At 44.1% G+C, this 25,760-nt stretch overlaps 1 protein-coding gene across 3 annotated transcripts in view; it reads left to right on the forward strand.

Moving 5' to 3' along the window:
- LOC132830785 (growth factor receptor-bound protein 7-like) overlaps nt 1-25,760 on the forward strand; it is a 117,080-nt gene that overhangs the window by 62,180 nt on the left and 29,140 nt on the right. For 2 of the 3 annotated variants that reach the window (XM_060848630.1, XM_060848631.1), the window contains exons 4-8: nt 11,062-11,218; nt 14,325-14,446; nt 15,664-15,738; nt 17,691-17,828; nt 25,630-25,737. In XM_060848630.1, the coding sequence (XP_060704613.1) occupies nt 11,062-11,218; nt 14,325-14,446; nt 15,664-15,738; nt 17,691-17,828; nt 25,630-25,737 (600 nt within the window). Of the gene's footprint in view, nt 1-4,958; nt 5,032-11,061; nt 11,219-14,324; nt 14,447-15,663; nt 15,739-17,690; nt 17,829-25,629; nt 25,738-25,760 lie in introns of those variants that run through there. The other variant, XM_060848632.1, reaches the window with a different exon arrangement.

Consider the following 25,760-nt stretch of genomic DNA (forward strand, 5'->3'; position numbering starts at 1 on the left):
ATTAGCCCTTTTTCTCCGTCTCCCACTGAGGCACAGTTAGCAGCAGTGTTTACCATTTAAAACAAACAGTGTAGTATCACAGGAGGTTCTTTAGACACCACCTTCCATACCTGAACTTTCCCATCAAGAAAGAAGAGGACAGCAGAGACATGGGGAAATCATCTCCTGAAAATTCCCCTTCAAGTCACTCCCCATCCTGACTTGGAAATATATTGTCGTTCCTTCAGCGTCGCTGGGTCAGAATTCTAGAATTCCTTCACTAACAACATTATGGGTCTATCTACAACTTACAGACTGCAGTGATTCAAAAAGTCAAAAATCACACAACACCAGGTTATAGTCCAAACAGGTTTATTTAGAAGTACTAGCTAGTTACTGGATGAAGGAGCAGTGCTCTGAAAGCTAGTACTTCCAAATAAACCTGTACGACTATAACCAGGTGTTGTGTGATTTTTAACTTTGCCCACCACAGTCCAACACTGGCACTTCCACTTCATGATTCAAGAAGCCAGCTCACTACTTCCTTCTCCAGGGTATATAATTAATACTGGCCTATCCAGTGTTGCTCATGTCCCATGAATGAATAAAGAGATCACCAGTATGTCTGTTTCCATCTTTGTAAGATTGCCTGGCCTCTACAGCTTCCTCAACCCCCTGCTGCTAAAAACCCTGGTACCTCTACACCATTATTCTGATACATTCCTGTCGGATCCATCACTCTATCCTCTTTAAACATAAACTCGTTCAAAACTCTACTGCTCCTGTGCCAATTCAGACAAAGTCTCATTTCCCCATCACCTCTGCCCCCACTGATCTACGTTGGCTCCCTCCCAAACAATAACCAGATTTTAAAACCATCATTTTTTTTGCAAACCTTTTTGTAAATTTACAGATATTTAGTTGGTTGTTTTTGACTTGCACAGCTAACCTGTGCTGTGCCTCATTAATCACACCGCGACCCGTCCTGAACAAAAACAGAAATTGCTGAAGAGGCACAGCAGGTCTGGCAGCATCTGGAGAGAGAAAGCAGAGTTCATGTGTCAGATCCAGTGACCCTTCTTCACAATGTCTGATGAATTGATGGTCCTTCAGTGTTCAAGTGACTCGGGAGAGTTGGTTTTGTCGATGTTTCTACCTCACTCCTACAGCTGACCACAATTCCTGATGAAGGGCTTATGCCCGAAATGTCGAATTTCCTGTTCCTTGGATGATGCCTGACCTGCTGCGCTTTTCCAGCAACACATTTTCAGCTGACCACTAACCCTTGATTGCTGGAGGCCAGACTGAACAAGGTAACACAGTAGTTTAGAAAATTCCTGAAATCATTTAGAGCTCACCCAGTCAGCTATCATGATTAATCGATCGATTTTAAAGGTGCATAAATAACACAAAAGATTTCCAAGCACTGAACCACCCTGATACCAACACGTATACACAGCACCACCACCTGCCACTGAGTTGTCAAGTTTGAATAGTGATTAAAGCACAGCATTGTGGAACTGACTGTAGCTGCAGGACATTTTGGGTTATAATTAGTGTAGCATTCTGGAATGGGAGCCTTCAAACATCACTTCACACATTCCAGGTCCAGTTTTATGTCCCTGACAGTCTCCTCAGTCGAAACTCGAAGGTGCTTATTTTCATTCCATGAGTGTGAGTGACTCATGTCACCACTGTCACCACTAAGAGAGATCATGAGATTTCCAATAGCCCTGAATTCCTTAGAGATACTTAACATTAAAGAGTGGAATTCTCTTCCTTAACCTCTCTGCCTCTCCAATTCTCTCACTGTCCTAACATTGTCCTTAAAATCAATCTGTTCCCCTACCCTGATATCTCCTCACTGGGTTAATTGTCACATTTTGTCGAGTAAACTTGCGCAATCATATAGTACAGAAGAGGCCCTTCAGCCTATCAGGTCTATCTGACAAAAAACTACACTGAATCAGTACTTAGTTACCCATAGCCTTGAATGTTATGACATTTCAAATATATCTTACAACTTGTGAGGCTTCCCACCTCAGTTACCCTAACAGGCAGTGCATCCTCTGGATGAAGAAACCTTTTTTCAAATCCCCTCTAAATCTCCTGCCTTTCACTTTAAAATCAGGCAAGTGGGGAGTATTCCATCAAACACCTGACTTGTGCCTTGCAGCTGGTGGATAGGCTTTGGGGAGTCAGGAGGGGAGTTGTTCACCACAATTCCTCACCTCTGGCCTATTCTTGTGACCACAATGTTTATTTGACCAGTCCAGCTCAGCTCCTAGTTAATAATAACCCCGGAATTTTGATAATGAGGATTCATTGATGCTAATGCCTTTGAACATTAAGGAAAGATGGTTAGATGTTCTCTTGTTTGAGATAAGTATTGCCTGGCACATGTGTGTTGTGAATGTTACTTGTCACTTGTTCAGGATATTGTTCAGGTCTTGCCGCATTTAGACATGGACTGCTTCAGCAAATGGTGCTGGACATTGTGCAATTATCAATGAACATCCCCACTCTGACCTTATTATGGAGGGAAGGTCACTGCTGAAGCAGCTGAAGGTGGTTGGGCCTAGGACACTATCCGGAGGACCTCCTGCAGAGATGTCCTGGAGCTGACATGACTGACCTCCACCAACACAGCCATCTTCCTTTATGTCAGGTGTGACTCCACCAGTGAAGAGCTCGCCTCCTGAAACCCATGGATTCTCAGTGTTGCTTGGAATCCTTGTTACAACAGTCAGTCTAATACAGTCTTGATGTCAAGGGCTGTCACACACACCTCACCTCTGGAATTCAACTCTTTTGTCCAAGTTTGGTAACTGCTTGTTGATGACACTTCCATCACTTTATTGATGATTGAGAGAGAGTAGCCTGATGGGGCAGTAATTGGCCGGGGTGGACTTTGTGGACAGGACCTACCTGGGCAATTTTCCTCCATTGTCAGGTAAATGTCAGTGTTGTAGCTGTACTGGAACAGCTTGGCTAAGGCTGCAGGCTGTTCTAGATTACAAGTCTTCAATACAAACATTGAAATGTTCAAAAGCCTTTTCAGTATCCAGTTCTATCGCTGTCTTCTGCAGTGCAGAATGGTAGCGCTGTCAACTGCTGTACACACAAGAACATTTGTTGAACTATGGAGGTCTTTGTTTTTAAACACTTGCTAAAGTTTGTAGGAGGTTGGGGCTGGTGCAGCTGATGAATGTTGGATCTCCTCATCAATAATGGGCTTTTGAGAGAGGAAGATGCCGAGGTCTCTGCTTAACACATTCCAGAGCTTCTCCTTCAGCGTATCTGGGAGATGGAATGCCGGACTGGCCAAGTGTGGATTGATATGAGGTTTGTTTTGGCAACATTCAAGGGCAGACTGAGTCTCTTATCTGCAGAGTTGAAGAGATTGAGATTGACTTGCAAGTCTGGTGCAGAGTGAGCAATGACACTGCCATTGTCCACAACATTTAGATCGTGCGCGGCAGTCAGTTTAATTTTGGTTCAGGGGCGACTGAAGTTAAAGAGTTTTTTTGTTGAGATGATATTTAATACTCACACCAGAGGGTGATCGATTTTTAATGAGGTGACTAACCTCTCACAGCTGGAATGTAAATAGAATGGGGCTATCCCATAGCTTTGCTTTATTCTGGTCCAGATTTTGAAGGCACCTCTTTCAGGTCTGCCACTCAAGATGGTCACAATAATGTCTTCACAAAGCAATTGCCTGGATAGTGTTATGGTAAAGATACTAAATATGTACAAGTTATTGTTGATTCAGATATTGGAATTTATGAGGTAGACCTGGGCAAGTATTCAATACAGATTGACCGGAGGTGGACATAGGTTTAGACATAGACACGTACAGTATGGAAACAGACCCTTTTGTCCAACTCGTCTATGCTAGCCAGATAACCTAGATAAATCTAGTTCCATTTGGCCCATATCCCTCTAAACTCTTATTATTCATACACCCAACTAGATGTCTTTTAAAGATGGAATATCATGGGGAAGGAGGTAAAGGGTCAGGGAATATTCTGGGGGCTTTTATTTTAGTGTGTGTTTGCTTATCTGTGTGTGGTGGAGGGAGCCAGAGGTAAGGATTTCACAAGGTTAACTGGAGTCAGGACATGGGGGAGATGGAAAACTCCCAACCCTATTCTGAGTTCATTACATGCTGCTTAATTCATAGGTGGTCATATGAATTCATAATTAATTTAATTGTTGAAAATTGAAGCCAGATAATAGTTGACCCTTGAACCCAACTCCAATGCAGAATGGTGGAGGTGCTTACCACCATACCATAAGTTGGCCGAGTTCCCTGATGCTAACGGCCTCCCTTTTTCTTGTGATCAACTGATCTATTGCTTCTGTCTGATTTCCCATTACACATCTCTCCATTTTCACACCCTTGATATGGAGAGAGCTCTGTGTTTTATATATAAAATACATATATATTTAGAATCCCTGCCGTGTGGAAACAGGCTATACAGCTCAACAAGTTCACACAATTCTCCAAAGAGCATCCTACCCAGACTCATCCCCCACCCCCCACCCGATCCTTGCATTTCCCATGCCTAACCTACATTATAGGTAAATGTACCATGTCAGTTGTTGCCTATTTTAAGCTATTGTCTAGAATCAGGGAGGGTTGTGGGGGATGGGGGGGTGGGGGGGTCCCGTGTGTTGTGCTGATGTGCAGGTGAGCTCACTGTTTCACTACCTGCTGAGGTTATGCTGAAGGTCAGATTCAGAGCTATGATTTGCAGTCTGTTCAATGTTGCCTAGTGACATTAAATATAATGTCTAGACACCAGGCGTGCGTCATGATTTATAGCCACTATAAATAGACGTGGTGCGGTAATAGAACTCAATCTAAACAGCACACTGACCTAATGTCTTAAAGTGGCAGTCCTTTCTCTGGCCATTCAGTATATTTGAGTGAGGAGTGAGTGAGACTCGAGACGCTGTCCTCTCTTTGTAGATTTGCAATATTGTCTGACCAGGAAGCATTGCAAAATGGCAGGTGAAAAGCAGACATTACCCCACCTGTTGCAGGTATGTGCTGCAGTAACCAACAGCTCAGAGCACAAATACTCACCTGGCTACTACCAAACTTTAACATGCCAATCATTACATTTCTGTTCAGGTGGAGATAACTTCAATTTATTCAAATTGAATCATTTTAGCCAGAGTGAGAGTGAGGGTATTGGATGAGAGGTAGGGCTATGTGCAGTACAGGCTCTGTTGTATTCAGGAACTGTTTGGTTTTACAATGTTTGCATTTCTTCCTAAGGCCTGTCATGCGAATCGCAAGGCATGTAGTATTCACAAAACGTGCTTCTGAGATTGGGATCTATACAGCAGAAGAAGGGCTTATGCCCGAAACATCGAATCTCCTGTTCCTTGGATGCTGCCTGACCTGCTGCGCTTTTCCAGCAACACATTTTCAGCTCTATACAGCACCCCCTCACAATATTAGACCAAGTGTTAAATTTGTATTGAACTTGTATTCTTGTACATAACTTTGACACAATCAGTTCTGTTGTAATATTCCTGTCATCCTTATGAAATCTGGTTGAAATCCAGACTAACAGGTACACAGGTCCCATTCAGCAGTAGGCAGCCCTCCTAGATTGTTCTGGAACATCCAGGAATTGGAGACTAATCCGAGAATTAATTTCTTGGACACTGATTAATCACCAGAGTTGATGGTGTTCTAAAGCAGAGGTTGACCCCACCCCCCTCACCTCGAGAACTAAAATCGAAACACCCGAAGAGCAGCACCTCACCCTGTACTCTGTAACCGCAGTGTGAAAAGTGGTGGAACCTGCTTTACAGCAGCTTCAGTGGTTAAAAAAAATCCCTGGCACACACTTTAAAATCAACAAATAACAATTTATTTATCTAACTCCAACAGTGCGCAAATTAACTAAACTATTAACAAACTGAATAAATCCATTCTAATTACTAATTATTCCCAAATAAAACAAGATTCTGATAGTACGCCGTTCCAATAAATAGAAGTCCCACTCATATATATAAAAACAGAATTTAGTCTTTCAAAATCACAGCCAGGTTACATGTCTTCAGGAATGTTCTGTGCCTTCTCTGTCAATTCTTCTGTCAGGAATATTAAATAGTTATGTTATTGGTACAGTTATTATTTAGATGGTGTTTTCTCTAAGTCATAGAGGAGGTTGTGAGAGCCAGTGATTCTCTGTCAAGAGCTGATGGCTGTTAGCTCTGGCGGATGGCAGCTTGCTCTGGGGTCTTTGTCCAACTGCCCCCTTCTTTTATACCCATGACAACATATCAATATTTCTTACAATAGGATTGGTCCCATGTTGTCAAAACCATCAGACTTAGATTTAATAGGTTTTTGATATTTAAGTACCTGGTTTAAATTGATTAGCTAAATTCAAAAGCCTGTTGTCTTGGTGGAAACTGTTGCTTGGTCTGTTTACTGTACAGCCTTTCGATATAAATGTTTCAGTTCAGACTCTCTGTATAATTGCAAATTTTTAAACTGTTGCTCACAGACATCCATTTTAAATCTCTAAGCACAGAAAAAGCACATGATCTTTTAAAGGGACCACACATTGCTCCCCCCTCTCCTTAGCACTTACCAAAATCAAATTCTAACTTCCTGCCTCCCAATTTACAAGTAAGTACTCTCCCCAACTTCACGACAACGGCCAGGTTTACTCTCCAAACTGAAAGATGAAAAATCACTTAATTGTTCAAAAACATTGTTTTTTTAAAGTTTTATTTGAATACATCCATCAATCATAAAAACATTGAATATGAGAACAAAAGCTGTCTTCACAGTTGGCCAGGAGGATGTTTGTTTTCTGATTGGTGAAGGGAGCAATGCTGATGTTTTAAACAATCCTTGCTAGATGTAGGAGACATTTAGTCAAAAAGTGTGATGCTGGAAGAGCACAACAGGTCAGGCAGCATCTGAGGAGCATGGCAATCGATGTTTTGGGCATAAGTCCTTCATCAAGAATGTGGGGGGTGGGGCAAACTGGGCTGAGAGACAAATAGGAGGGAGGGGTGCGGCTGTGAGGAAGGTAGCTTGGAAGGAGATAGGAGGATGGTGGTGGGGGCATAATGGTGATAGATCGGAGGGGAGGGTTGAGCAGATGGACAGATAGGACAGTTCAAGAGGGCAGTGCCGAGTTGGAGGGTTGGATCTGGGATGAAGTTGGTGGGGGGTAGGGGGGAGGGGGGGTGGAGGTGAGGAAATTGGTGAAGTCGACATTGATGCCATGTGGTTGGAGGGTCCCAGGTTGGAAGATGAGGTGTTCTTCCTCCAGGCATCATGTGGCTTGGATTTGGCAGTGGAGGCGGCCCAGGATTTGAATGTCCTTGGGGGAGTGGGAGGGGGAGTTGAAGTGGTCAACCACAGGGCAGTGGGGTTATTTGGTGCATGTGTCCCAGAAATATTCCCTGAAACATTCCGTGAGTTGGCATCCTGTCTCCCCAGTGTAAGGAGACCACATCGAGAGCAACAGACACAGTAGATGAGGTGTTTGGAGATGCAGGAAAATCTCTGCCAGATGTGGAAAGATCTTTTGGGGCCTTGGATGGAGGTGAGAGGAAAGGTGCGGGCGCAGGTTTTACACCTGGTGAGGTGGTAGGGAAAGGTTCTGGAAGTGGAGGGTGGCTTGGTGGGGGTGCATAGGCCTAACGAAGGAGTTTGGAGGGAATGGTCTCTGCGGAATGCTGATAGGAATGGGGAGGGAAATATATTTCTGGTGCTGGGGTCTGCCTGTAGGTGGCGGAAATGGCAGGGACGATGTGATGTATCTGCAGGTTAGTGGGGTGGAAGGTGAGGACCGGGGGGTTCTGATCTTGCTGCGGTTGGAGGAGTGGGATTCAAGGGCAGAGGTGCAGGGTATGGAGGAGATGTGCTGGAGGGCATTGTTGACCATGTGGGAGGGGAAATTGAAATAGGAGGCTATCTGGAATCGTCCCTCCTGGGAGCAGGTGTGCCGGAGGTGAAGAAATTGGGAGTAAGGGGTAGCATTTTTACAGGGACAGGGTCGGTGGGGTGGGAGGAGGTGAGCCCAGATAGCTGTGGGTGTCAGTGGGTTTGATGTAGATGTCTGTGTTGAGCCAATTGCCAGAGATGGAAATGGAGAGGTTCAGGAAGGGGAGAGAGGTGTCTGAGATGGCCCAGGTGAATTTGAGATCAGGGTCAAAGTGTTTGTGAAGTTGATGAACTGTTCTACCTCCTTGTGGGAGTATGAGGTGGCGCCAATACAGTCATCAATGTAACGGGGGAAAAAGTGGGGAATGGTGCTGGTGTAACTATGGAAGATGGATTATTCTACATACCTGACAAAGATACAGGCATTGCTGGTGCCCATGGCTACCCCTCTGGTCTGAAGGCATTGGGAGGATTCAAAAGAGAAGTTGTTAAGGGTGACGATCAGTTCCGCCAATCAAATGAATGTGTCAGTGGAAGGGTACTGGTTGGGTCATCGGGAGAGGAAGGAATGGAGGGCTTGGAGGCCTTTGTCATGGCTTTTGGATGTGTACAGGGACTGGAAGTCCATGGTGAAGGCGATGGCGGGGTAGGGAAACGAAAGTCATGGAGGAGGTGGAGGGCATGAGTGGTGTCCTGAATGTATGTGGAGAGTTCCTGGACCAAGGGGGACAAGATGGTGTTAGGATATGAGGTGATACGTTCAGTGGGGCAGTAGCAGGCAGAGACAATGGGATGATTGTGGCAGTCGGGTTTGTGAATTTTGGGTAGGAGGTAGAACCAGGCAGTGTGAGATTCCAGGGCTATGAAGTTGGAGGCTGTGGATGGAGATTCCTCTGTGGTGATGAGGTTGTGGATGGTCTGGGAGATGATGGTTTAGTGCTGGGAGGTGAGATCATGGTCAAGGGGGCAATAGGAGGAGGTGTCCATGAGTTGGCACCTGACTTCAGTAGAGGTCAGTGCGCCAAACTACCACTGCGCACTCCCCCTTGTCTGCTGTTTTAATGGTGAGTTGGGGTTGGAGTGGAGGGAGTGGAGGGCTGTGCTTCGTGAAGGTGAGAGGTTGAAGTAGGTGAGAGGAGTGGACAGGTTGAGGTGGTCAATGTCACGGTGGCAGTTGGAGATAAAGACATCGAGGGCGGGTAACAGACCAGCATGGGGGGTCCAAGTGGATGGAATATCTTGGAGGCAGGAGGAGGGGTCTTTGGAGGGTAGATGGAAGTCCTGATGGAGGAAATAAGCGTGGAGGCAGAGGAAGAAAAGTTCAATGTCACAATTTGTATGGAATTCTTGACTTGGGGGCATAGTGCGATGAAGGTGAGATTTTTGCTGAGGACTGAAGTTTCATCATCAGTGAGGGGGGGTTCTGGGGGGACGGTAAAAACACAACAGGGCTGAGGGCTAGCACCTGGTGTTGAGCTGGGTTTGGGAGTGGGGACGGAGACTGTCTCTAAAGTGGGTGTGGTCATGGTATCGTTGGTGACATCACAAAAGGAAGTGATGTAAACTGCAGTGGTTGGGGGTGGGTGATGTGCAGAAGTGGAGACAATAGCCCTCACTGAAACCTCTGGACAAAGTCCAAAGAGAATCATCAAGTTCACCTCATCCATTACGGTGTCCTGTGTATTACTGTTGTTAGGAATGGACAATAAGTGATGGTCTTGCCAGCAGCACCCACATCCTTTGAAAGAATATGTTTTTAAAAACAATCATTATAAGGTGCATTTCACAACAGCGATTGTCACTGCCAAGGCTGTCATTTTTCATCCCTGAGGTAGACCTCGCAGTTGACTGGGAACATCCTGGTCACCACAGGATAAAACAAATGTATGTGAATTGGAGGAGGTGACAATAATATTCACTTGTATTGTATCTGAGCTGAGGGCATGTAACCAGCAGGGAAAGACTGTTCAGGCTGGTTCTCAGCCCATCACCAGAAAAGTAAAGACTGAGGGGCTGGCCTGATAGAGGTCCTTACAATTCTGATAAGGTTTTGGTATGGTGAACTTAGGAGATTAGGAGATTGCAATTTTTTAGGGGGAGTCAGATAATAAGTATGACAATCCTGAGAAATCCAATCGGGAAATCAGAGGGAACCTTTTTACCCAGACAGTGGAGAAATATGGAACTCACCCACAGGGAGTAGTTGAGATGAATGATATCGAGACATTGAAGGGAAACTGGATAAACACACAAAGGAGAAAGTAACAGAAGGATGTTGTTGATGAGTGAGATGAAGAACAGATCAGAGGTTCATATGGAGCATAGACACTGGTACGAAGCAGATGGGCCAAATGGCCTGTTTCAGTGCCGTGTTCTTTGTAATTTCCATCTTATCTCTGCTGATCATCCACTGTGAGTGACAATTCTGTAACCTGAGCTATCCTATGGTGTCAGTGTGAGGCTGTCTGCTCTCTGATTTACAGTTAGTTTGAAGGCTAACTGCACAGAAACACAATGTAGCACTTGTCCATATGTCAGGGCTGTGCAGGCTCATTTGTCAGTGTCTGTTTCAGTGTGACAAAGGTGTAATTATGGTCTGTGTGTCTAATAACAATTGCTATGGCCGATGTGTTTTACCTGTGAAGGTATGTCGAGAAGTCCTGTCCCCCCGGTAACAACAATGCTGTAGATTCTGATGGTGGGTACACCACAGCTTTCTCTTAACAGTTAAAATATTATATGAGTTAATAAAAAAAAGTCAAATCTCCACAATTAGAATCCATGGTTTGTAATGTGTTAGCTCAATACATGGAACTTCCTGTTCATCGTTTAGTCAGTCTTTGTGCCACATACCTTGGGGTCTATGTGCTAACAAGGAGATGATTGTAACCCCAACAGTGTTCCTGGCAAGCTGCTGTCAGGAATGGATTGGCAGAGTGAGCTGTGTCAGTCTGGTCAATCCATAGGGATTCATCCTCATGGGCACTGACGTGGAGTGGATGAAGTGTAACCTCCCATTTCTCCATGACTATAACTTGCTGTTTCAGCCAGACAGGCTAACCTGCTGACACTCCTCAAATTTCCAGCGAATCTCATTGGACTTCACCTCTCACCTTGCGCACCCCACCCCCCCTTTCTTTTTGATGTAGGTTATTACTATCTTCAGTGAAGATGGAATGAAGAGGTCACTCGAGGTCACAGCTGCAGTGAAAGCTCGGGATGTTTGTCACATTCTGGTCGAGAGGAACCGCTGTCTTGATGAGGGTAACTGGACCCTGGTGGAGGCTCACCCTAACATTGCACTCGGTAACCATGACAACAGAATATTCCTCACTGTCAGCCTTCAACCCCATCCACAACCCTCCCACATCACCCCTCACATCCTCAGATTTCTCACCTGCACTTACCTGCTCACCCCACCCCCCTCAGCCCCTCACACACACACAGTCAGAACACATGGAAACAGATTCTTTGGTCCAACTCAATATTCTAATCTAACCTAGTTCCATTTGCCAGCATTTGGCCCACATCTCTCGAAATCCTTCCGATTCACATACCCATCCAGATGCCTTTTAAATATTGTAATTTGACCCACCTCCCCCACTTTCTGAGCCAATGCATTCCATCCACCCTCTGAGTGAAAATTTTACCCTTCGGATCCATTTAAATCTTTCCCCTCTCACCTTAAACCTATGCCCTCTAGTGTTGGACTCTCCTACACTAGGAAAAAGACGTTGCCTATTTGCCCTATACATGCCCCTCATGATGTTATAAACCTGTATAAGGTCACCCCTTAGTCTCTGACTGTCCAGGAAGAAAGTCCCCAGCTTATACAACCTCTCTTTATAACACAAACTCTCCAGTACCGCCAGCATCCTTGTAGATCTTTTTTGCACCTTCTCAAGTTTAACAACATTCTTGCTATAGAAGGGTGACCAGGATTGTAGACGGTAGTCTAGATGTAGCCTCACCAAAGTTCTGTTCAGCCACAACATGATGTCCCAACTCAATGTTCTGACCAATAAAGGCAAGCATGCCAAACACCTTCTTCACAATCCAATCTACCTGCATCCTTACGTCTCTTGGTTCAGCAATACTCCCCAGGGCCCTACCATTAACTTTATAAGTCCTGCCCTGATTAACTTTTCCAAAATGCAATGCCTCACATTTACCTGAACAAAACTCCATCAACCACTCCTTTTCCCACCTGATCAAGGTTCCATTGTACTCTGAAATAATCTGTCTACCACACTATCTACTTTGGTGTCAATTGCAAGCTTACTAACCTTGCCTCCTATATTCACATCCAAATTATTTATATAAATGACAAGAAGCATTGCACCTCACCTCCCTTGCCCCCATTGTCTCCTCACACCAGTATTAAGTTGTGATTCACTTGAAACAGAAGCAGTAGACAGAGGGTAAACTTAAAGGGGGAAGACTTCATTGTGCATCCTTTTAGCTCCATAGTTGGTTTTAGACTCTTCCCCCTATGGTGCTGGGTCACCTGATCTGCTCTCTTAAAGGGTCAACATGCACTTAACATAACACCCTTCCCCCTTCATTTCCATACTCCCCTTTCCATTATACATAATCCAACAATTATAACTATTATATAAGCATTGTAACTAATATGTATACGTCATCAGGAATATTTACAAAAAAAGATGGGAAATGAAAACGGCCCTTGCGTAGTTTACCCCTCATATCCATGTTATCCCAATGACATGATCAGTCTCTCAGAGAGAGTGAGAACTGCAGATGCTGGAGAGTCAGACTGAATAAAGAGTGGAGCTAGAAAAACCTCAGCAGGTCAAGCCACATCAGAGGAGGGGAGTTGACATTTCAGGTCAGATCCTTTCAGATCAGTCTCTCAGGGGAATGGCAGTTTCTCAAGGACCGTCACCTTGTCTCAGAAACCTTTTGTAGTGCAGTGTCCCAGGCTCACAGCTGCTGTTGTGCCACAGGTACATCCCTCTTTGATTGGCAGTTCTTGCCTTGTGATGCTGCTATTGGCTCCTCCTCAGAAATGGCCAACCCTGGCTCCGAGACACATCACAGGGCAACACCCCGGACCAATGTGGGCTGGCTCACTATTCTGAGGGAGATGCCCAACCCCTCCTTGTTGGTGAGATACAGCGACCAGCTGGTCTGTGACACTTAATTCTGGGCCAAGATGGTAGAATACTCCTCATTTGAATTCCCTCAAGCTTGAGGTTCCTGCCCTTCTGGTCATCTGTCCTTCTTGATTTCACTCTCTCACCTTTCTGATCCCTTCTGGCTGCAGAGAGTCAAACAAGTTCTCAGCTGGCAGTTGAACATTAAGGACACTCAACGAGCACTGGTCATCTCATATGGCATGTTCCTATACACGCTGAGGAACTTGTTGAGTTGCCATCTTAATGACCTCTCCCTTTTAAGGCCTGCTTCAAGGTTTGTAGAAATCTCTCCATCTGCTGTTTGTCACAGAGTGACACACAGCCAATCCCACGTGTCCTACTCCTGGATTTTCCAGGTACTCTTTGAACTCTTGTGCCATAAACAGTAGACCATTGTCACTTGTTTAGAGTTTCCAATATTGGCAAATATTTCATCCAATCGGTCTAGGGATTTTGTTCCACTTGTGTTCTCAGTCAGTTGCTTTTGCAGGAAAGACACGATAGTGATGACCCACCTGGCTGAATATCCTGGCATCTAAGATGCTGGGCAAGCAGCCTTTGCCAGCCTGGAATTGTGCCCTCAGGGAGTCAGTGTGGCTATGAGTGCACTGCCATTCTCCCCTCTCTCACAAACTCTGCATCTCACAGGATTCCCGTCAGGTTTAGGCTCAGGTCAATCCAAATATTCCTCAACTCACAATAGATTCTCTGCTTATTTGCATAGAGTACAGACTTCATGCTCTCAATTGGTATCAAATGAGGAAATATTTTAAAGCAACAATCTCCTTCCTCTCTACAATACAAACAGGTTTGCTCCATTGGCTTCCCATCAGTTTGTCAAATGATTTTCTGCATGAGGCTGTGGGAACACAAACCCTGTATTTATTGAGAAGGTGACCAGGTCCCATGGTGGATAGGAAGTTGTAAACAAAAACAGAAGTTTCTGGAAAAGCTCAGCAGGTCTGGCTGCATCTGTGAAAAGAAATCAGAGTTAACGTTTCGGGCCCAGTTCTGAGGAAGGGTCACTGGACCCAAAAGGCTATCTTTGATTTCTCTTCACAGATGCTGCCAGACCTGCTGAGCTTTTCTAGCAATTTCTGTTTTTGTTTCTGATTTACAGCATCTGTAGTTCTTTCAGTTTTTATTTAGAGAAGTTATAAAATGTATTTTGGAGTGCTGATGGTAACTAACCCTCTCCTTACTTTGCTTTGTATAATTAATGTACACAACCCATTTCTGACTTTGTCTCTCAGAGAGGTGCCTGGAGGATCATGAGTCACTGATTGAGGTGCAGAAATCCTGGCTGATTAACAGTGGCAGCAGGTTCATCTTCAGAAAACATTATGCAAAATATGAATTCTTCAGGAATCCCGAGGTAGGATGTTACTGAGATTGGGTTTGTGCATCAGATTGATTCCATAAATCAGTGCTCCATTGCTATGGTTACATGACTACATTTATATCATAACTGAAGTAGAATTGTCTCAAGTACTGAATGGAAGTATCAGATATTTCAGCCATTGACAAGTTTATTGTGATCATAGTTGATGTATAAAATATTAAAACCTTCTAATTATCCCCCGAAACAATCAAACCTTCAGGAACTTCGGATCAACTCTTTAACGGTTTGTGTTTGTTCCTCACTTAAGATGGTGCAAATATTTGGAAACAACTTGCCACTGAGTTTGAAAGAAAATCTGACTCTGAAGTAAATGTGATTTTTTTTTCACTGTGTATGTTTGAAAAGGCACAAAGCAATAGAATGGAACAGTATAGCGTGGGAACTGTTCACTCAGAACACAATCAGCTTCACAGACATGGTTAGCTGAACGATTTGTTTCAGAGCTGGGAATTAAATCAAATTCTCTTTTGAATTCCCATTAGTTTAAACATCTATCAGATGTAAAAGCTCACTGCATACACTAACTGTGCTGTCTACACTAGCTGTAGACCTGACCTCTGTGCTCTGTATATAGCCATACTCCCTCATTACTTGCTGCATACCTTAGCTATATACCTTGACCATGTGCACAATACTGCAGTTAAATAGCCTGTCCATGTGTTGTGTACCATGATAGCCCAACTATATGTCATCTGAGCTGTTTGCTCCAGCTGTGTATATGCCTTGAGAGTGATGAGTCAAGACAGTCACCTAACCATGGTCCCTCCAGAATTGGGACTTGGGGTAAGGAGAAATGTCAGAACAAAGAAAATTAAACCAAAAACAGCTACAGATCCAATTTTAATTGGACAGAAAACTATGGGATTAAAATATGAAGAGATAATGTATTGTTAGTTTCAAAGTTAAAAATCACACAACACCAGGTTATAGTCCAACAGGTTTATTTGGATGTACTAGCTAGCTAGCAGCACTGCAAAAGCTGGTATTTCCACATAAACCTGTTGGACTATAACTTGGTATTCGGTGATTTTTAACTTTGTATACCCCAGTGCAACACCGGCATCTCCATGTCATGTTAGTTTAAAGACAGATAGATTTGCATTGAAAAAGCAATCTCGAAAATTACTACTTTAAATGAATGAGAAGTTTTTAAAAAACAATTTAATGGTCATGTTTATGTTTCTGAACAGCCATTTTTCCCGGTGCACTTGGTAGCAGGAACCCTGGATGCAAACGCAGGAGTTTCACACTCACAGCTTATACAGGTGAGATACACACTAACACAGCCACAGCTCACACAGGTGAGGTACACCTTGGCACACTCACAGCACACACAGGTGAGATACAACCTGACACACTCACAGCTTACACAGGTGAGATACACACGGACACAGCTACAGCTCACAAAGGTGAGGTACACCTTGGCACACTCACAGCTTATACAGGTGAGATACACCCTGACACACTCACAGCTCACACAGGTGAGATACAACCTGACACACTCACAGCACACACAGGTGAGGTACAACCTGACACACTCACAGCTCACACAGGTGAGATACACCCTGGCACACTCACAGCTCACACAGGTGAGATACAAACTGACACACTCACAGCACACACAGGTGAAATACACACTGACACATTCACAACTCACACAGGTGAGATACACCCTGACACACTCACAGCACACACCGGTGAGATACACTCTGTCACACTCACAGCTCACACAAGTGAGTTACACACTGACATAACCACAGCACATGCAGCTGAGATACACTCTGACACACTCACAGCACACATAAGTGAGATGCACACTGACACACTCACAGCTCACACAGGGATGACACACTCTGACACACTCACAGCTCATACAGGTGAGATGCACACTGACACACTCACAGCTCACACAGGGATGACACACTCACAGCTCATACAGGTGAGATACACGCTGACACACCCACAGCTCCCACAGCTGTGACACACCCTGACAGACCCACAGCTCACACAGGTGAGATACAACCTGACACACTCACAGCTTATACAGGTGAGATACACGCTGACACACTCACAGCTCACACAGGTGAGATATAACCTGACACACCCACAGCTCACACAGGTGAAATATAACCTGACACACTCACAGCACACACAGGTGAGATACACGCTGACACACAGGCTCACACAGGTGAGTTACACCCTGACACACAGCTCACACAGGTGAGGTACACCCTGGCACACTCACAGCACACGCAGGTGAGATACACTCTGACACACTCACAGCTCACACAGGTGAGTTACACCCTGACACACTCATGCTCACACAGGTGAGGTACACCCAAAACCTATGCCCTCTAGTTCTGGACCCCCCCACCCCCACCCCAGGGAAAAGACTTGTCTGTTTACTGGGATTGCTTGACCCCTTCTACAGCATCATGCAGCTGCAGTTTGGTGTGTAAATTGTTCTGTGTTGTAGCTTCCCCAGGTTATCACCTCATAGCGCTGCCCTAATTGAACCAGGGTTAATACCCTGATTTGGTGGGAATGAGAGTGGAGATAATGCTGGTTCGTGGGTTATGGATTGATTGAATACAATTTTGCTTCTAATTACCACAGCACCTCATGGACACCCAATTTTGAGCTGCTGGATCTGCTCAAAGTCTGTCCCTTTTAGCACAGTGAGACTGCCACAGAACCCTGGAGGTTATTCTCAGTGTGAAGATAGGACTTTGCCTCCACAATGACTGAGGGTCTGGGTCTGTCCTGCTAGTGAGAGTGGATATACCTAGGGACAATCTGGGTGTTATCTCGGAAGTTGTATCTAAGGACAGGAGTCTCTAAGGGATGATTCCGTGAGTATGACTATGTCAGGCTGTTGCTTGATGAGTCTGAGACAGCTCTCCCAATTTTGGCTCAAGACTCCAGATGTTAGGAATGTAGACTTTGCTGGATTGGCAGCGCTGTGTTTGCCATTATAATGTTTGGTGCCTGGGCTGATGCTGAGACATCCATCTGGTGATTCTGATTGATTGGACTGGTCTGAATGGCAGGGTCATGCAATGAGCTGTGGCAGTCACAGGTAAAGGTGGTTCTGAATGGAGAAAGGCCCAGCATGATTTGTAGAGGGCTCTTCCCCTGAACGGCTCACATTATCAAAAGGCCTAAGAAGCTTTGTTTAATCATCAGTAATTTAAACAAAACTTTTTCTTCGCTCCAGAATTTTCTCAATGCTCAGAACTGTCCTGAGATTCAGGGGTTTCTCCACGTTAAGGATAAAGGAAAGAAAACTTGGAGACGTTTGTATTTCTTCCTGAGGAGATCTGGGCTGTATTACTCCACTAAGGGAATGTCCAAGGTAAGTGCTGACATCAGTTCTGTATTGTGCATTCAATAACATTCTCCTAGTATATATATATATCACCGTACACATATATATATCTATATATTATATAAATCATTTCATACATCACAGGAAGGTGTCACATGGTTCTGGTCTATTCAAATTTGCATCAGGTGACACAATTGATTCCTAAATTGAGATTAACAAAGACTCGATGTCAAAGCTTTTCATCTCCTGCTCAGAGGGGCAAATACAAGAATACCAAATTACAAACCAGCTCAATGGTTTCTGTACTGCAGCAGCAAATTGGTTGGAAAGTCGACCCTGATTGGCCAAGGCATTCCCGTGCAGAAAGTAGCTGGCTCCCCAAACTCTTGGTTATTTCACAAAAAGTTGAAAACTTGTCACATTTAGCCGGGGAGCACTGCCCCATTTAGCCGGGGAGTTCTGCCCCATTTAGCCGGGGAGTTCTGCCCCATTTAGCCGGGGAGCTCTGCCCCATTTAGCCGGGGAGTTCTGCCCCATTACAAACTTGGCTGGTTTATAGTAAACCAGTTGTTACATTTTGGTGAAAACCAAAAGAACTATGAGTGCAGTGCATTTTTGTATTAATTTGCTGAACACGGTTATTTCTGGCTAAACCAATATTTTACGCCGTTCCCTGATTGTTCTGGAGAAGTGGTGGTCACCTGTCCTGGAGAACCATGCCACTCAATATAGGTCCACCCTATTAGGATGCTGTTAGGGAGGAGTTCCAGGATTTTAACCCAGTGACACAGAAAGAATGATGATATATTTAGAATAGCAATTTATTGTCACTTGTATTTATGAAAATACAGTGAGATTTGTATAAGTTGCCAGAGGATGTGGTGGAGGCTGGTACAATTGCAACATTTAAGAGGCATTTGGATGGGTATATGAATAGGAAGGGTTTGGAGGGATATGGGCCGGGTGCTGGCAGGTGGGACTAGATTGGATTGGGATATCTGATCAGCATAGACAGGTTGGACCAAAGGGTCTGTTTCCATGCTGTACATCTCTAGGACTCTATGATTTAATTTGACACCGATTTAATTACAGAAATTTTAAAAAGAAATAATTGAGACAAGATTAAGACAAAGTTAATCTCTTTCTACCCTCCCCCCCACCCCACGGCTCCTGGGGTTATGGTGTGGCTATGGGCTGCTGCTGCTGCTAAAGCTATCCCTGAAGCAGCCAAAACAAGGATTTCCAGACCTGACCCACCATGCTGCCACGGCCAAAACTGACACCAAAGGATCCTACACTGCATCGCCACCATAGCCAGCAGGGACAGATCGGACCCACCAAATTGCCGATGCTGAAGCCATTGTTCAAGCTGTCACCACCTGAAGCCATGGGGAAGGAACCGGAACCAGCCCGGTGCTGCTGAAACCGCCACCCTGCCACCACCAGGAGGGTCAGACCAGACCCACTGACAATGAAGCCTTCGATAAAGCCATGGCCACCAGGAATGGACATCGGATCCACCACACTGCCATCACCACCACAGGCCCTCGCAATCACCTTCCTCCACCATGGCTGCAGAAAAGAAGAAAAGGTGAACTTTGATACAAAAGAGAAATTAAGAAACAAAACAAAAAAAACCAAAGAATAATGTGTCCAGCCAGGACAGCTAGAACTGGAGTGTACAGACACAGAGCCTGAAAACACCTCCCACTCTGCTGCTGCTGCCATCTTCATGTATATCCAAACCAGGAATGTGTGTAGCTTGGAGGGGAGCTTTCAGGTAGTGGTTTTGCCAAACATCTGCAGCCATGTTCCGATCTGGTAGAGGTGGCAGGTTTGGAAGGTGATGTCGAATTTGGCTGTGTGAGTTACTGTTGTGAATATTGGAGGTAATACACACTGTTGCCACTGAGCATTGCTGGTGTAGGGAGTAGATGGTGAAAGTGGGAACAGTCAAGTGGGCTGCTTTGTCCTGGATAATGCCAAGTGTTTTGTGGGAGCCGTACTTATCCCAGCAAGTTGGGATAACTAATAACATTTTTCATTATGTCTTATAAATGATATGCAGAAGACAGGAGATGAGCTAAGCTCTGCAGAATTCCTAGCCTTTGACCTGCTGTTGTGGCCAGAGTATTTCTGTGGCTAATCCAATTCAGCTCCTGGTTGATGATAACCCCAACTTATTGATAAAGGGGAATCAGTGATGGCAATGCCACTGAACGTCAAGGAGAGATGGTTAGATTGTCTCTTGTTGGAGATGCTCATGCCTGGCAATTGTGCTGTGCAAATGTTAGTTGTCACTCATCAGCCCAAGCCTGGATGCTGTCCAGGACTCGCTGTAAATAGACTTGTTCTGCTTCAGTATCTGAGGAGCTGTGAATGGTTCTGAACATTGTGCAATCATTGGCAAACATCCTTACTCTGACCTTATGATGGAGGCAAGGTCATTGTTGAAGCAGCTGAAGATTGTTGAGCCTCGAGCGCTACCCTGAGGGACTCCTGCGGAGATTGACTGACCTCCAACAGCCACAACCATCTTCCTATGTACCAGGCATGACTCCAAATAATGGAGACTTTTCCACCTGATTCCCATTGAGCACAGTTTTGCTAGGGATCCTTGATACCAAAAGAAGCCTTGATATTAAAAGCAGTCACTCTCACCTCACTCTCACCTCACCTCTGCAATTTTATGATGGAACATAGCCATTAACCGGCTGGGCCAGCATTTATTACCCATCCCTGGTTGTCCCTTAAGAAGGTGGGGGTGAGCTACCTTCTTGAACCACTGCAGTCCAGGTAGTATAGGTTCACCCACAATGCTGTTGGAGAAGGAATTCCAAGATTTTGACCTATTGACAGAATGGCAATATAGTTCCAAGATGGTGAGTGGCTTAGAGAGGAACCTTCAGGTTATGGTGTTCCCACATATATCTGCTGCCCATGTCCTTCTAGATGGTCGAGGTTATGGAAGGTGCTGATTAAGCATCTTACAGATGGTACACACTGCTGCTACTGAGCTTCTACTTACTAAGTAATCCTGAATGCACTGCTACTAATCAATTGCAAATAATCAGTTGAGCACATAACATTGCTCATTTATATTGCTAGCAGCAAAATGCATTCACACATAGAGAATCATTCTCAGCAAATAAGAGGAATATCTTCAAAGTTTGCATCTTTTTTGAATTGTGCAGGAGCATGGGGAACCTATAGTTTTTCATTGTTCTGTCCATGGCAATGGCTGTGCAGATATTGCTCAAGGTTATCATTCATAACCAATTGCATAAGTTTACTTCTAGTAAATGTTTATGACATATCATTTTACTGTTGGATCTGAAGCATTCTCTTACTTAAATTGAAGCATTAACCACTTTCTCACTGATTAGCTGACCCCATGAGTGTATAATGTCGAAAGAGAAGGGACTTGAACTATCTGTGGCCTGAGAATCTGTCAAGTTAAATCCTGAAATTAATGACAGGCTCCTACACTAAAGCAGCTTTCAAACATACAGAGGGAACTAAAGGCTCATGTTCCTTTGTGTGTTGTTGTTACAAAATTCTTTAAAGACTTAAAAGTGCATTCAACAACTGAGGCAACAGATTTAGTGTAAATTCAGGTTTTTGAAGATTGCGAAACTAGTTTGGGGGATTATCAGGTTGTTTGATGTTTTCTGATGCTTGGCAGTCAACATGTGGAGGGTCAGACACAGACTGACATCATTCAAATGTTGATTGTTTTGCAGAATTTGTGATAATTGAAAATATCAATGAGTGACAGAATTAAGAAGTTGTAAAGCAGAATATTACTAACTGATGTAAAACTGGGGAATGTTGGTATTTGATTTGTGGTTGGATTTCATTTTGAATATTACTTGGATCTGACCAGGGAGGTTTCTCTGTCTGTGAGTGACTTAGATCTACCTCTGGTATGTATCTTCAAAACTGTTTGTATCAAGGTACACTCTGCATTTCTTGGGAAGTTCATCTTTCTCTCTGCTACAGCTCATTCCATCTCTCTTCTCAGACACTTACACGTGACTACTAACGTCAACTGTTACCTTCTTGATTCACATCATAGTCTTATTAACATAACTTTTAACCTGGAACCTGAGAGTATTCATTGAGGATCTGGCGGTCCTTGTAAATGAATAGGCAGGGGTAAACAGTGAGGAAATCAATTGGTGTGTTAGTTTAAAGATTGAAATAGAAGAGTTGAGAAGGTCTTGCTGCAAGGAGACACGGCTTTGGTCTCCAGCTGAAAGAAAGTTAGATTTACCTTAGAGATGGTGTAGTTCAGATTCATTCGACCAGTTCCTAGCAACAAAGGGTTGTCCCCTGAGGAGAGATTAAGTAGAGCTATATTTCCGAGAGTTTGGAAGAATGTGAGGAGTTCTCATTAACCGGCATCCAGTTCTTACGTTTTGACAGGATTGAGAAGGGAAAGTATTTTCCCTAGCGAGGGAGCCTAGAGTAAGGAGTTGGCCATTGATAATGAAGATTATTCACTGAAAGGGTTGCACATTTTGGCATTCTATATCCTAGAGGTAGAGGTTTACTCAGTCTGTTCAGGTCAGAGATCAATAGAGGTTTGGGTACTGAGGGAATTAAAGTTTATAGTGACGATGTGGGTAAGTGAAATAAAGTTGAAGATCAGTTGTGATGTTTGGCAGAGTTGAGTTGAATGTTTAAAATGGTTTGCTACTGGTACTATTTATTACGTTCCTATGTTCTTATGGTCTTCTGCCAGCATAGGCTATAAGCCCTGACAACATTCCAGAAATATTCCTAAAGACTTGTGTTCCAGAACCAACCCCACCTCTAATCAGCTGTCCCAGGAAAGCTGCAAAACTGGCTTTGGGAAACCTCCCAGGTATGTCTTGTCCACAAAAAGCAGAGCAAACCCAAACCAGTCAATTTCTGTCCCAGTTTGCTCCTGATTAACAGCAAAGTGATGGCAAGGTATATTGATTCGTTATATTGTTATTTAAGCCAATGCTGCTTTCTGCTCATTGGGATCATCTTGTAGGAAATCTCTTCAGACTCTGGGTCTGCATTTACACTGTTCCTGATGCTATTGGGTCTCATCTCTAAGTAACGTTCTCCAATGGCTTATATACTACATTGTTTCTTGATAAAAACCTGTGTTGGTAGGTTATCAATTAGAACTCGCAAGAGTAATGTCTAAGAATTCTCTCTTCACATCCTCATTCTAAAGTGGTGTCTTCTCTCTGACTGATGAAGGACTTCGGCCTGAAATGTCGATTCACCTGCTCCTCCAGATGCTGCCTGACCTGCTGTGCTTTCCAGCAGCATGCTCTCGCTTCATCTGTTATACACCTTTGATTTACATGAATCTCATTGTACTCAATCAACAGTGACATCAAATGACCATTACTTAGCAATAACCTGCTCTCTGACAAGACTACTCCGTACCTGGCCTCATTATAGCCTTGATTAAACATGGACAAAGGAGCTGAATCGCAGCGGTGAGGTCAGAGTGACTCCAAGCAACATCAAGGCCATATTTCACTGAGTGTGGCATTAAGGAGGCCTGGCAACACTGGAGTCACTGGGAACTGGGGCAATGTTCTTTGCACATTGGAGTCATACCTAACACAAAGGAAGATGTAGTAGTTATTGGATGTCAGTCATCTCAGTCCAAGGACATCTTGACCAGAGGTCCCCAGGGTAATGCCCTAGACTCAGCCATTTTGAGCTGTATATTGCTAAACGTATATACACTTTGTCTTGCGCCCATCAGGACTTTTCATAAGAATACCATTCAGGGGGAAACTGTCCTTTATACTGCACGAGAGGAGAGTATGGATGAATTTGTAAGTGGACTCTGGTTGACAGAGGCATTGTCATAGAGAGTGCACTTGTGAATGATGATGGACAGTTAACGGTCAGGCTTTGTTTACATTTTAAACCAGGCAGGTTGACTCTGGTGTGAGGATTAGAGGAAACTTTCAGATGGTGGTATTCTTGTCTATTTGTTGCCTTCATCCTTCTGGATGGTAGAGGTCAGGGGTTTAAAAGGGGTTGCTGAAAGGGGCTTGGCAAATTGTTGCAGTGAACTAGAATTATAAAGTTATAAAGCCTGTATTTTTTACAGCCTTCTCAATTTGTTCTGTCATATCCAAATATTTGTACCTATACCCTACACACCCTTTACAATCATACCCTTTTTTTCTCTCATTCTTTCCACCATGATGTATCTCACCACGCTTCTGTGAGTTATACCTCAGCTGTGTTTTTCTTATCCATTTTCCCATTTTATCTTTTCCTGAAGTCTGTTACTATCCTCTTCATTCCATTTCAGAGCTTTGTGTTCCCTTTGAAATTATATTGTGTATCAAACAGAGGCTTTAGATTTATTTCCAAAAGAGCAGAATCCTGAGGCACCCCTCCCCGCCCCCCCACAAACCTCCCTGCAGCCTGAGTACCACTGCTCACTCCAGCTCGCTGCTCCAGGCCCTTGCTTCAGTTCCCTGTCCAGCTGTTACAGGCCCTTTCATTCCCAAGTGTTTCATTTATTCTGTCTGAAATAAGGAATGGAGTGCAAAGTAAGGACAGTAGAAGAAAGGGGCAGATGTTATCAGTGAGCGTTCAACCTTCCCTTTGTCCTGTTTAAACCAGGAGAAACTGTTCCCAGTGGCAGGACTGTTGGCAACCAAGGGACACAGATTTGGAGAGAGAGAGAGAGACATAGTGAGAAGATGAGGAGAATGCTTTTCCCTTAGTGATGTGTTATGATCTGGAACACACTGGGTCATGGTTGACGTGGATTCAGATTTAATTTTCAAGACAGAATTGGGTGAGTGCAGCCTGGTCTCACTCTCCCTTTGCTGGGAGTGTCTGGGATGGAGATTGAACCAATACCTTCAGGCACAGAGGCACAAATGGAACCACAGATCACACTTGCATCAGCAGCCATATGAGCCAGACTAACTGACACGTCTACCTCTGCCTACTCCATTCTGGTCCTGCTTGAACCCGGACGCTGCCCAGTGTCTCAATGATTCATCACCTCTGACAGCTCCTGTAAAATAAACTGGACTGAAGCAATGTCAGCGCTCAGTGCACCTGGAATTACCTTGAGTCGATTTTCCTGCACTAGGTGAGATACCTGCCCTCTGAGGTTGGTGTGAATGAGCCATGGCATCAGTTCAACTTGACCAGTTCCCTCAGCAGTTTCTAGCCTGTGGAGTTCCCAAGCAAGGGGAGGTTGGATGGAAATCTAGTTGGAGGCTGTTAGAACTGAAAAGGTTTCGGCTATCAGAATTGTGAAAGGTTCATGCCAGAGGACTTGGAAAAAAATTACAAAACTGTCCACAGTCCAAAGAAAATATTAATGATTTAAAAATAGCTAAGATCCCAGAGATCCTTCCCTGGGATTGAATCTCCCTAACTGATAGTATTGGAACAGATTGAAATTTTGTTTTGATGTTTGAAGTTTAAGATCTTTCTGTCTTCTTTATATAGCTTTTGTTTGTTCACTTCTTTTTTGTAATAAACATGTTCTTGAACAATATCTGCAGCCATGAGTGAATATATTTCAGTAACTAATCACCACAGTAGCCAACTGCAAAAATTAAACATATGATCTATGTAGCCAGGTTTCATTTCGAGATCTAACTTGTCCAGCATTCATATTTGCTGGGATCATAAGACTATATTTCAGAAATGACCTATTTGACTGGAAAGGACTTCAGGATGTTCAGTGAAGTGAAAAATACTGAAGAAATAGTCTTTCTTTGCAATGCAGTTGTGCCGGCTCCCCATCCTTATATTCCTGTCCTTCTTCTTCTTCTGCTTTATTTGCCAGGAACCGAGGCACCTTCAGTATTTTGCTGATGTGAATGAGAGTAACATTTACACGGTAACAAACAGAAAGATGTACAACACACCAACGGATTTTGGATTCTGCATCAAGGTAGAACAGCGTATTGTGTGTGT

This window comes from Hemiscyllium ocellatum, chromosome 32 (assembly GCF_020745735.1).
Source record: "Hemiscyllium ocellatum isolate sHemOce1 chromosome 32, sHemOce1.pat.X.cur, whole genome shotgun sequence".
NCBI classification, from domain to species: Eukaryota; Metazoa; Chordata; class Chondrichthyes; order Orectolobiformes; family Hemiscylliidae; genus Hemiscyllium; species Hemiscyllium ocellatum.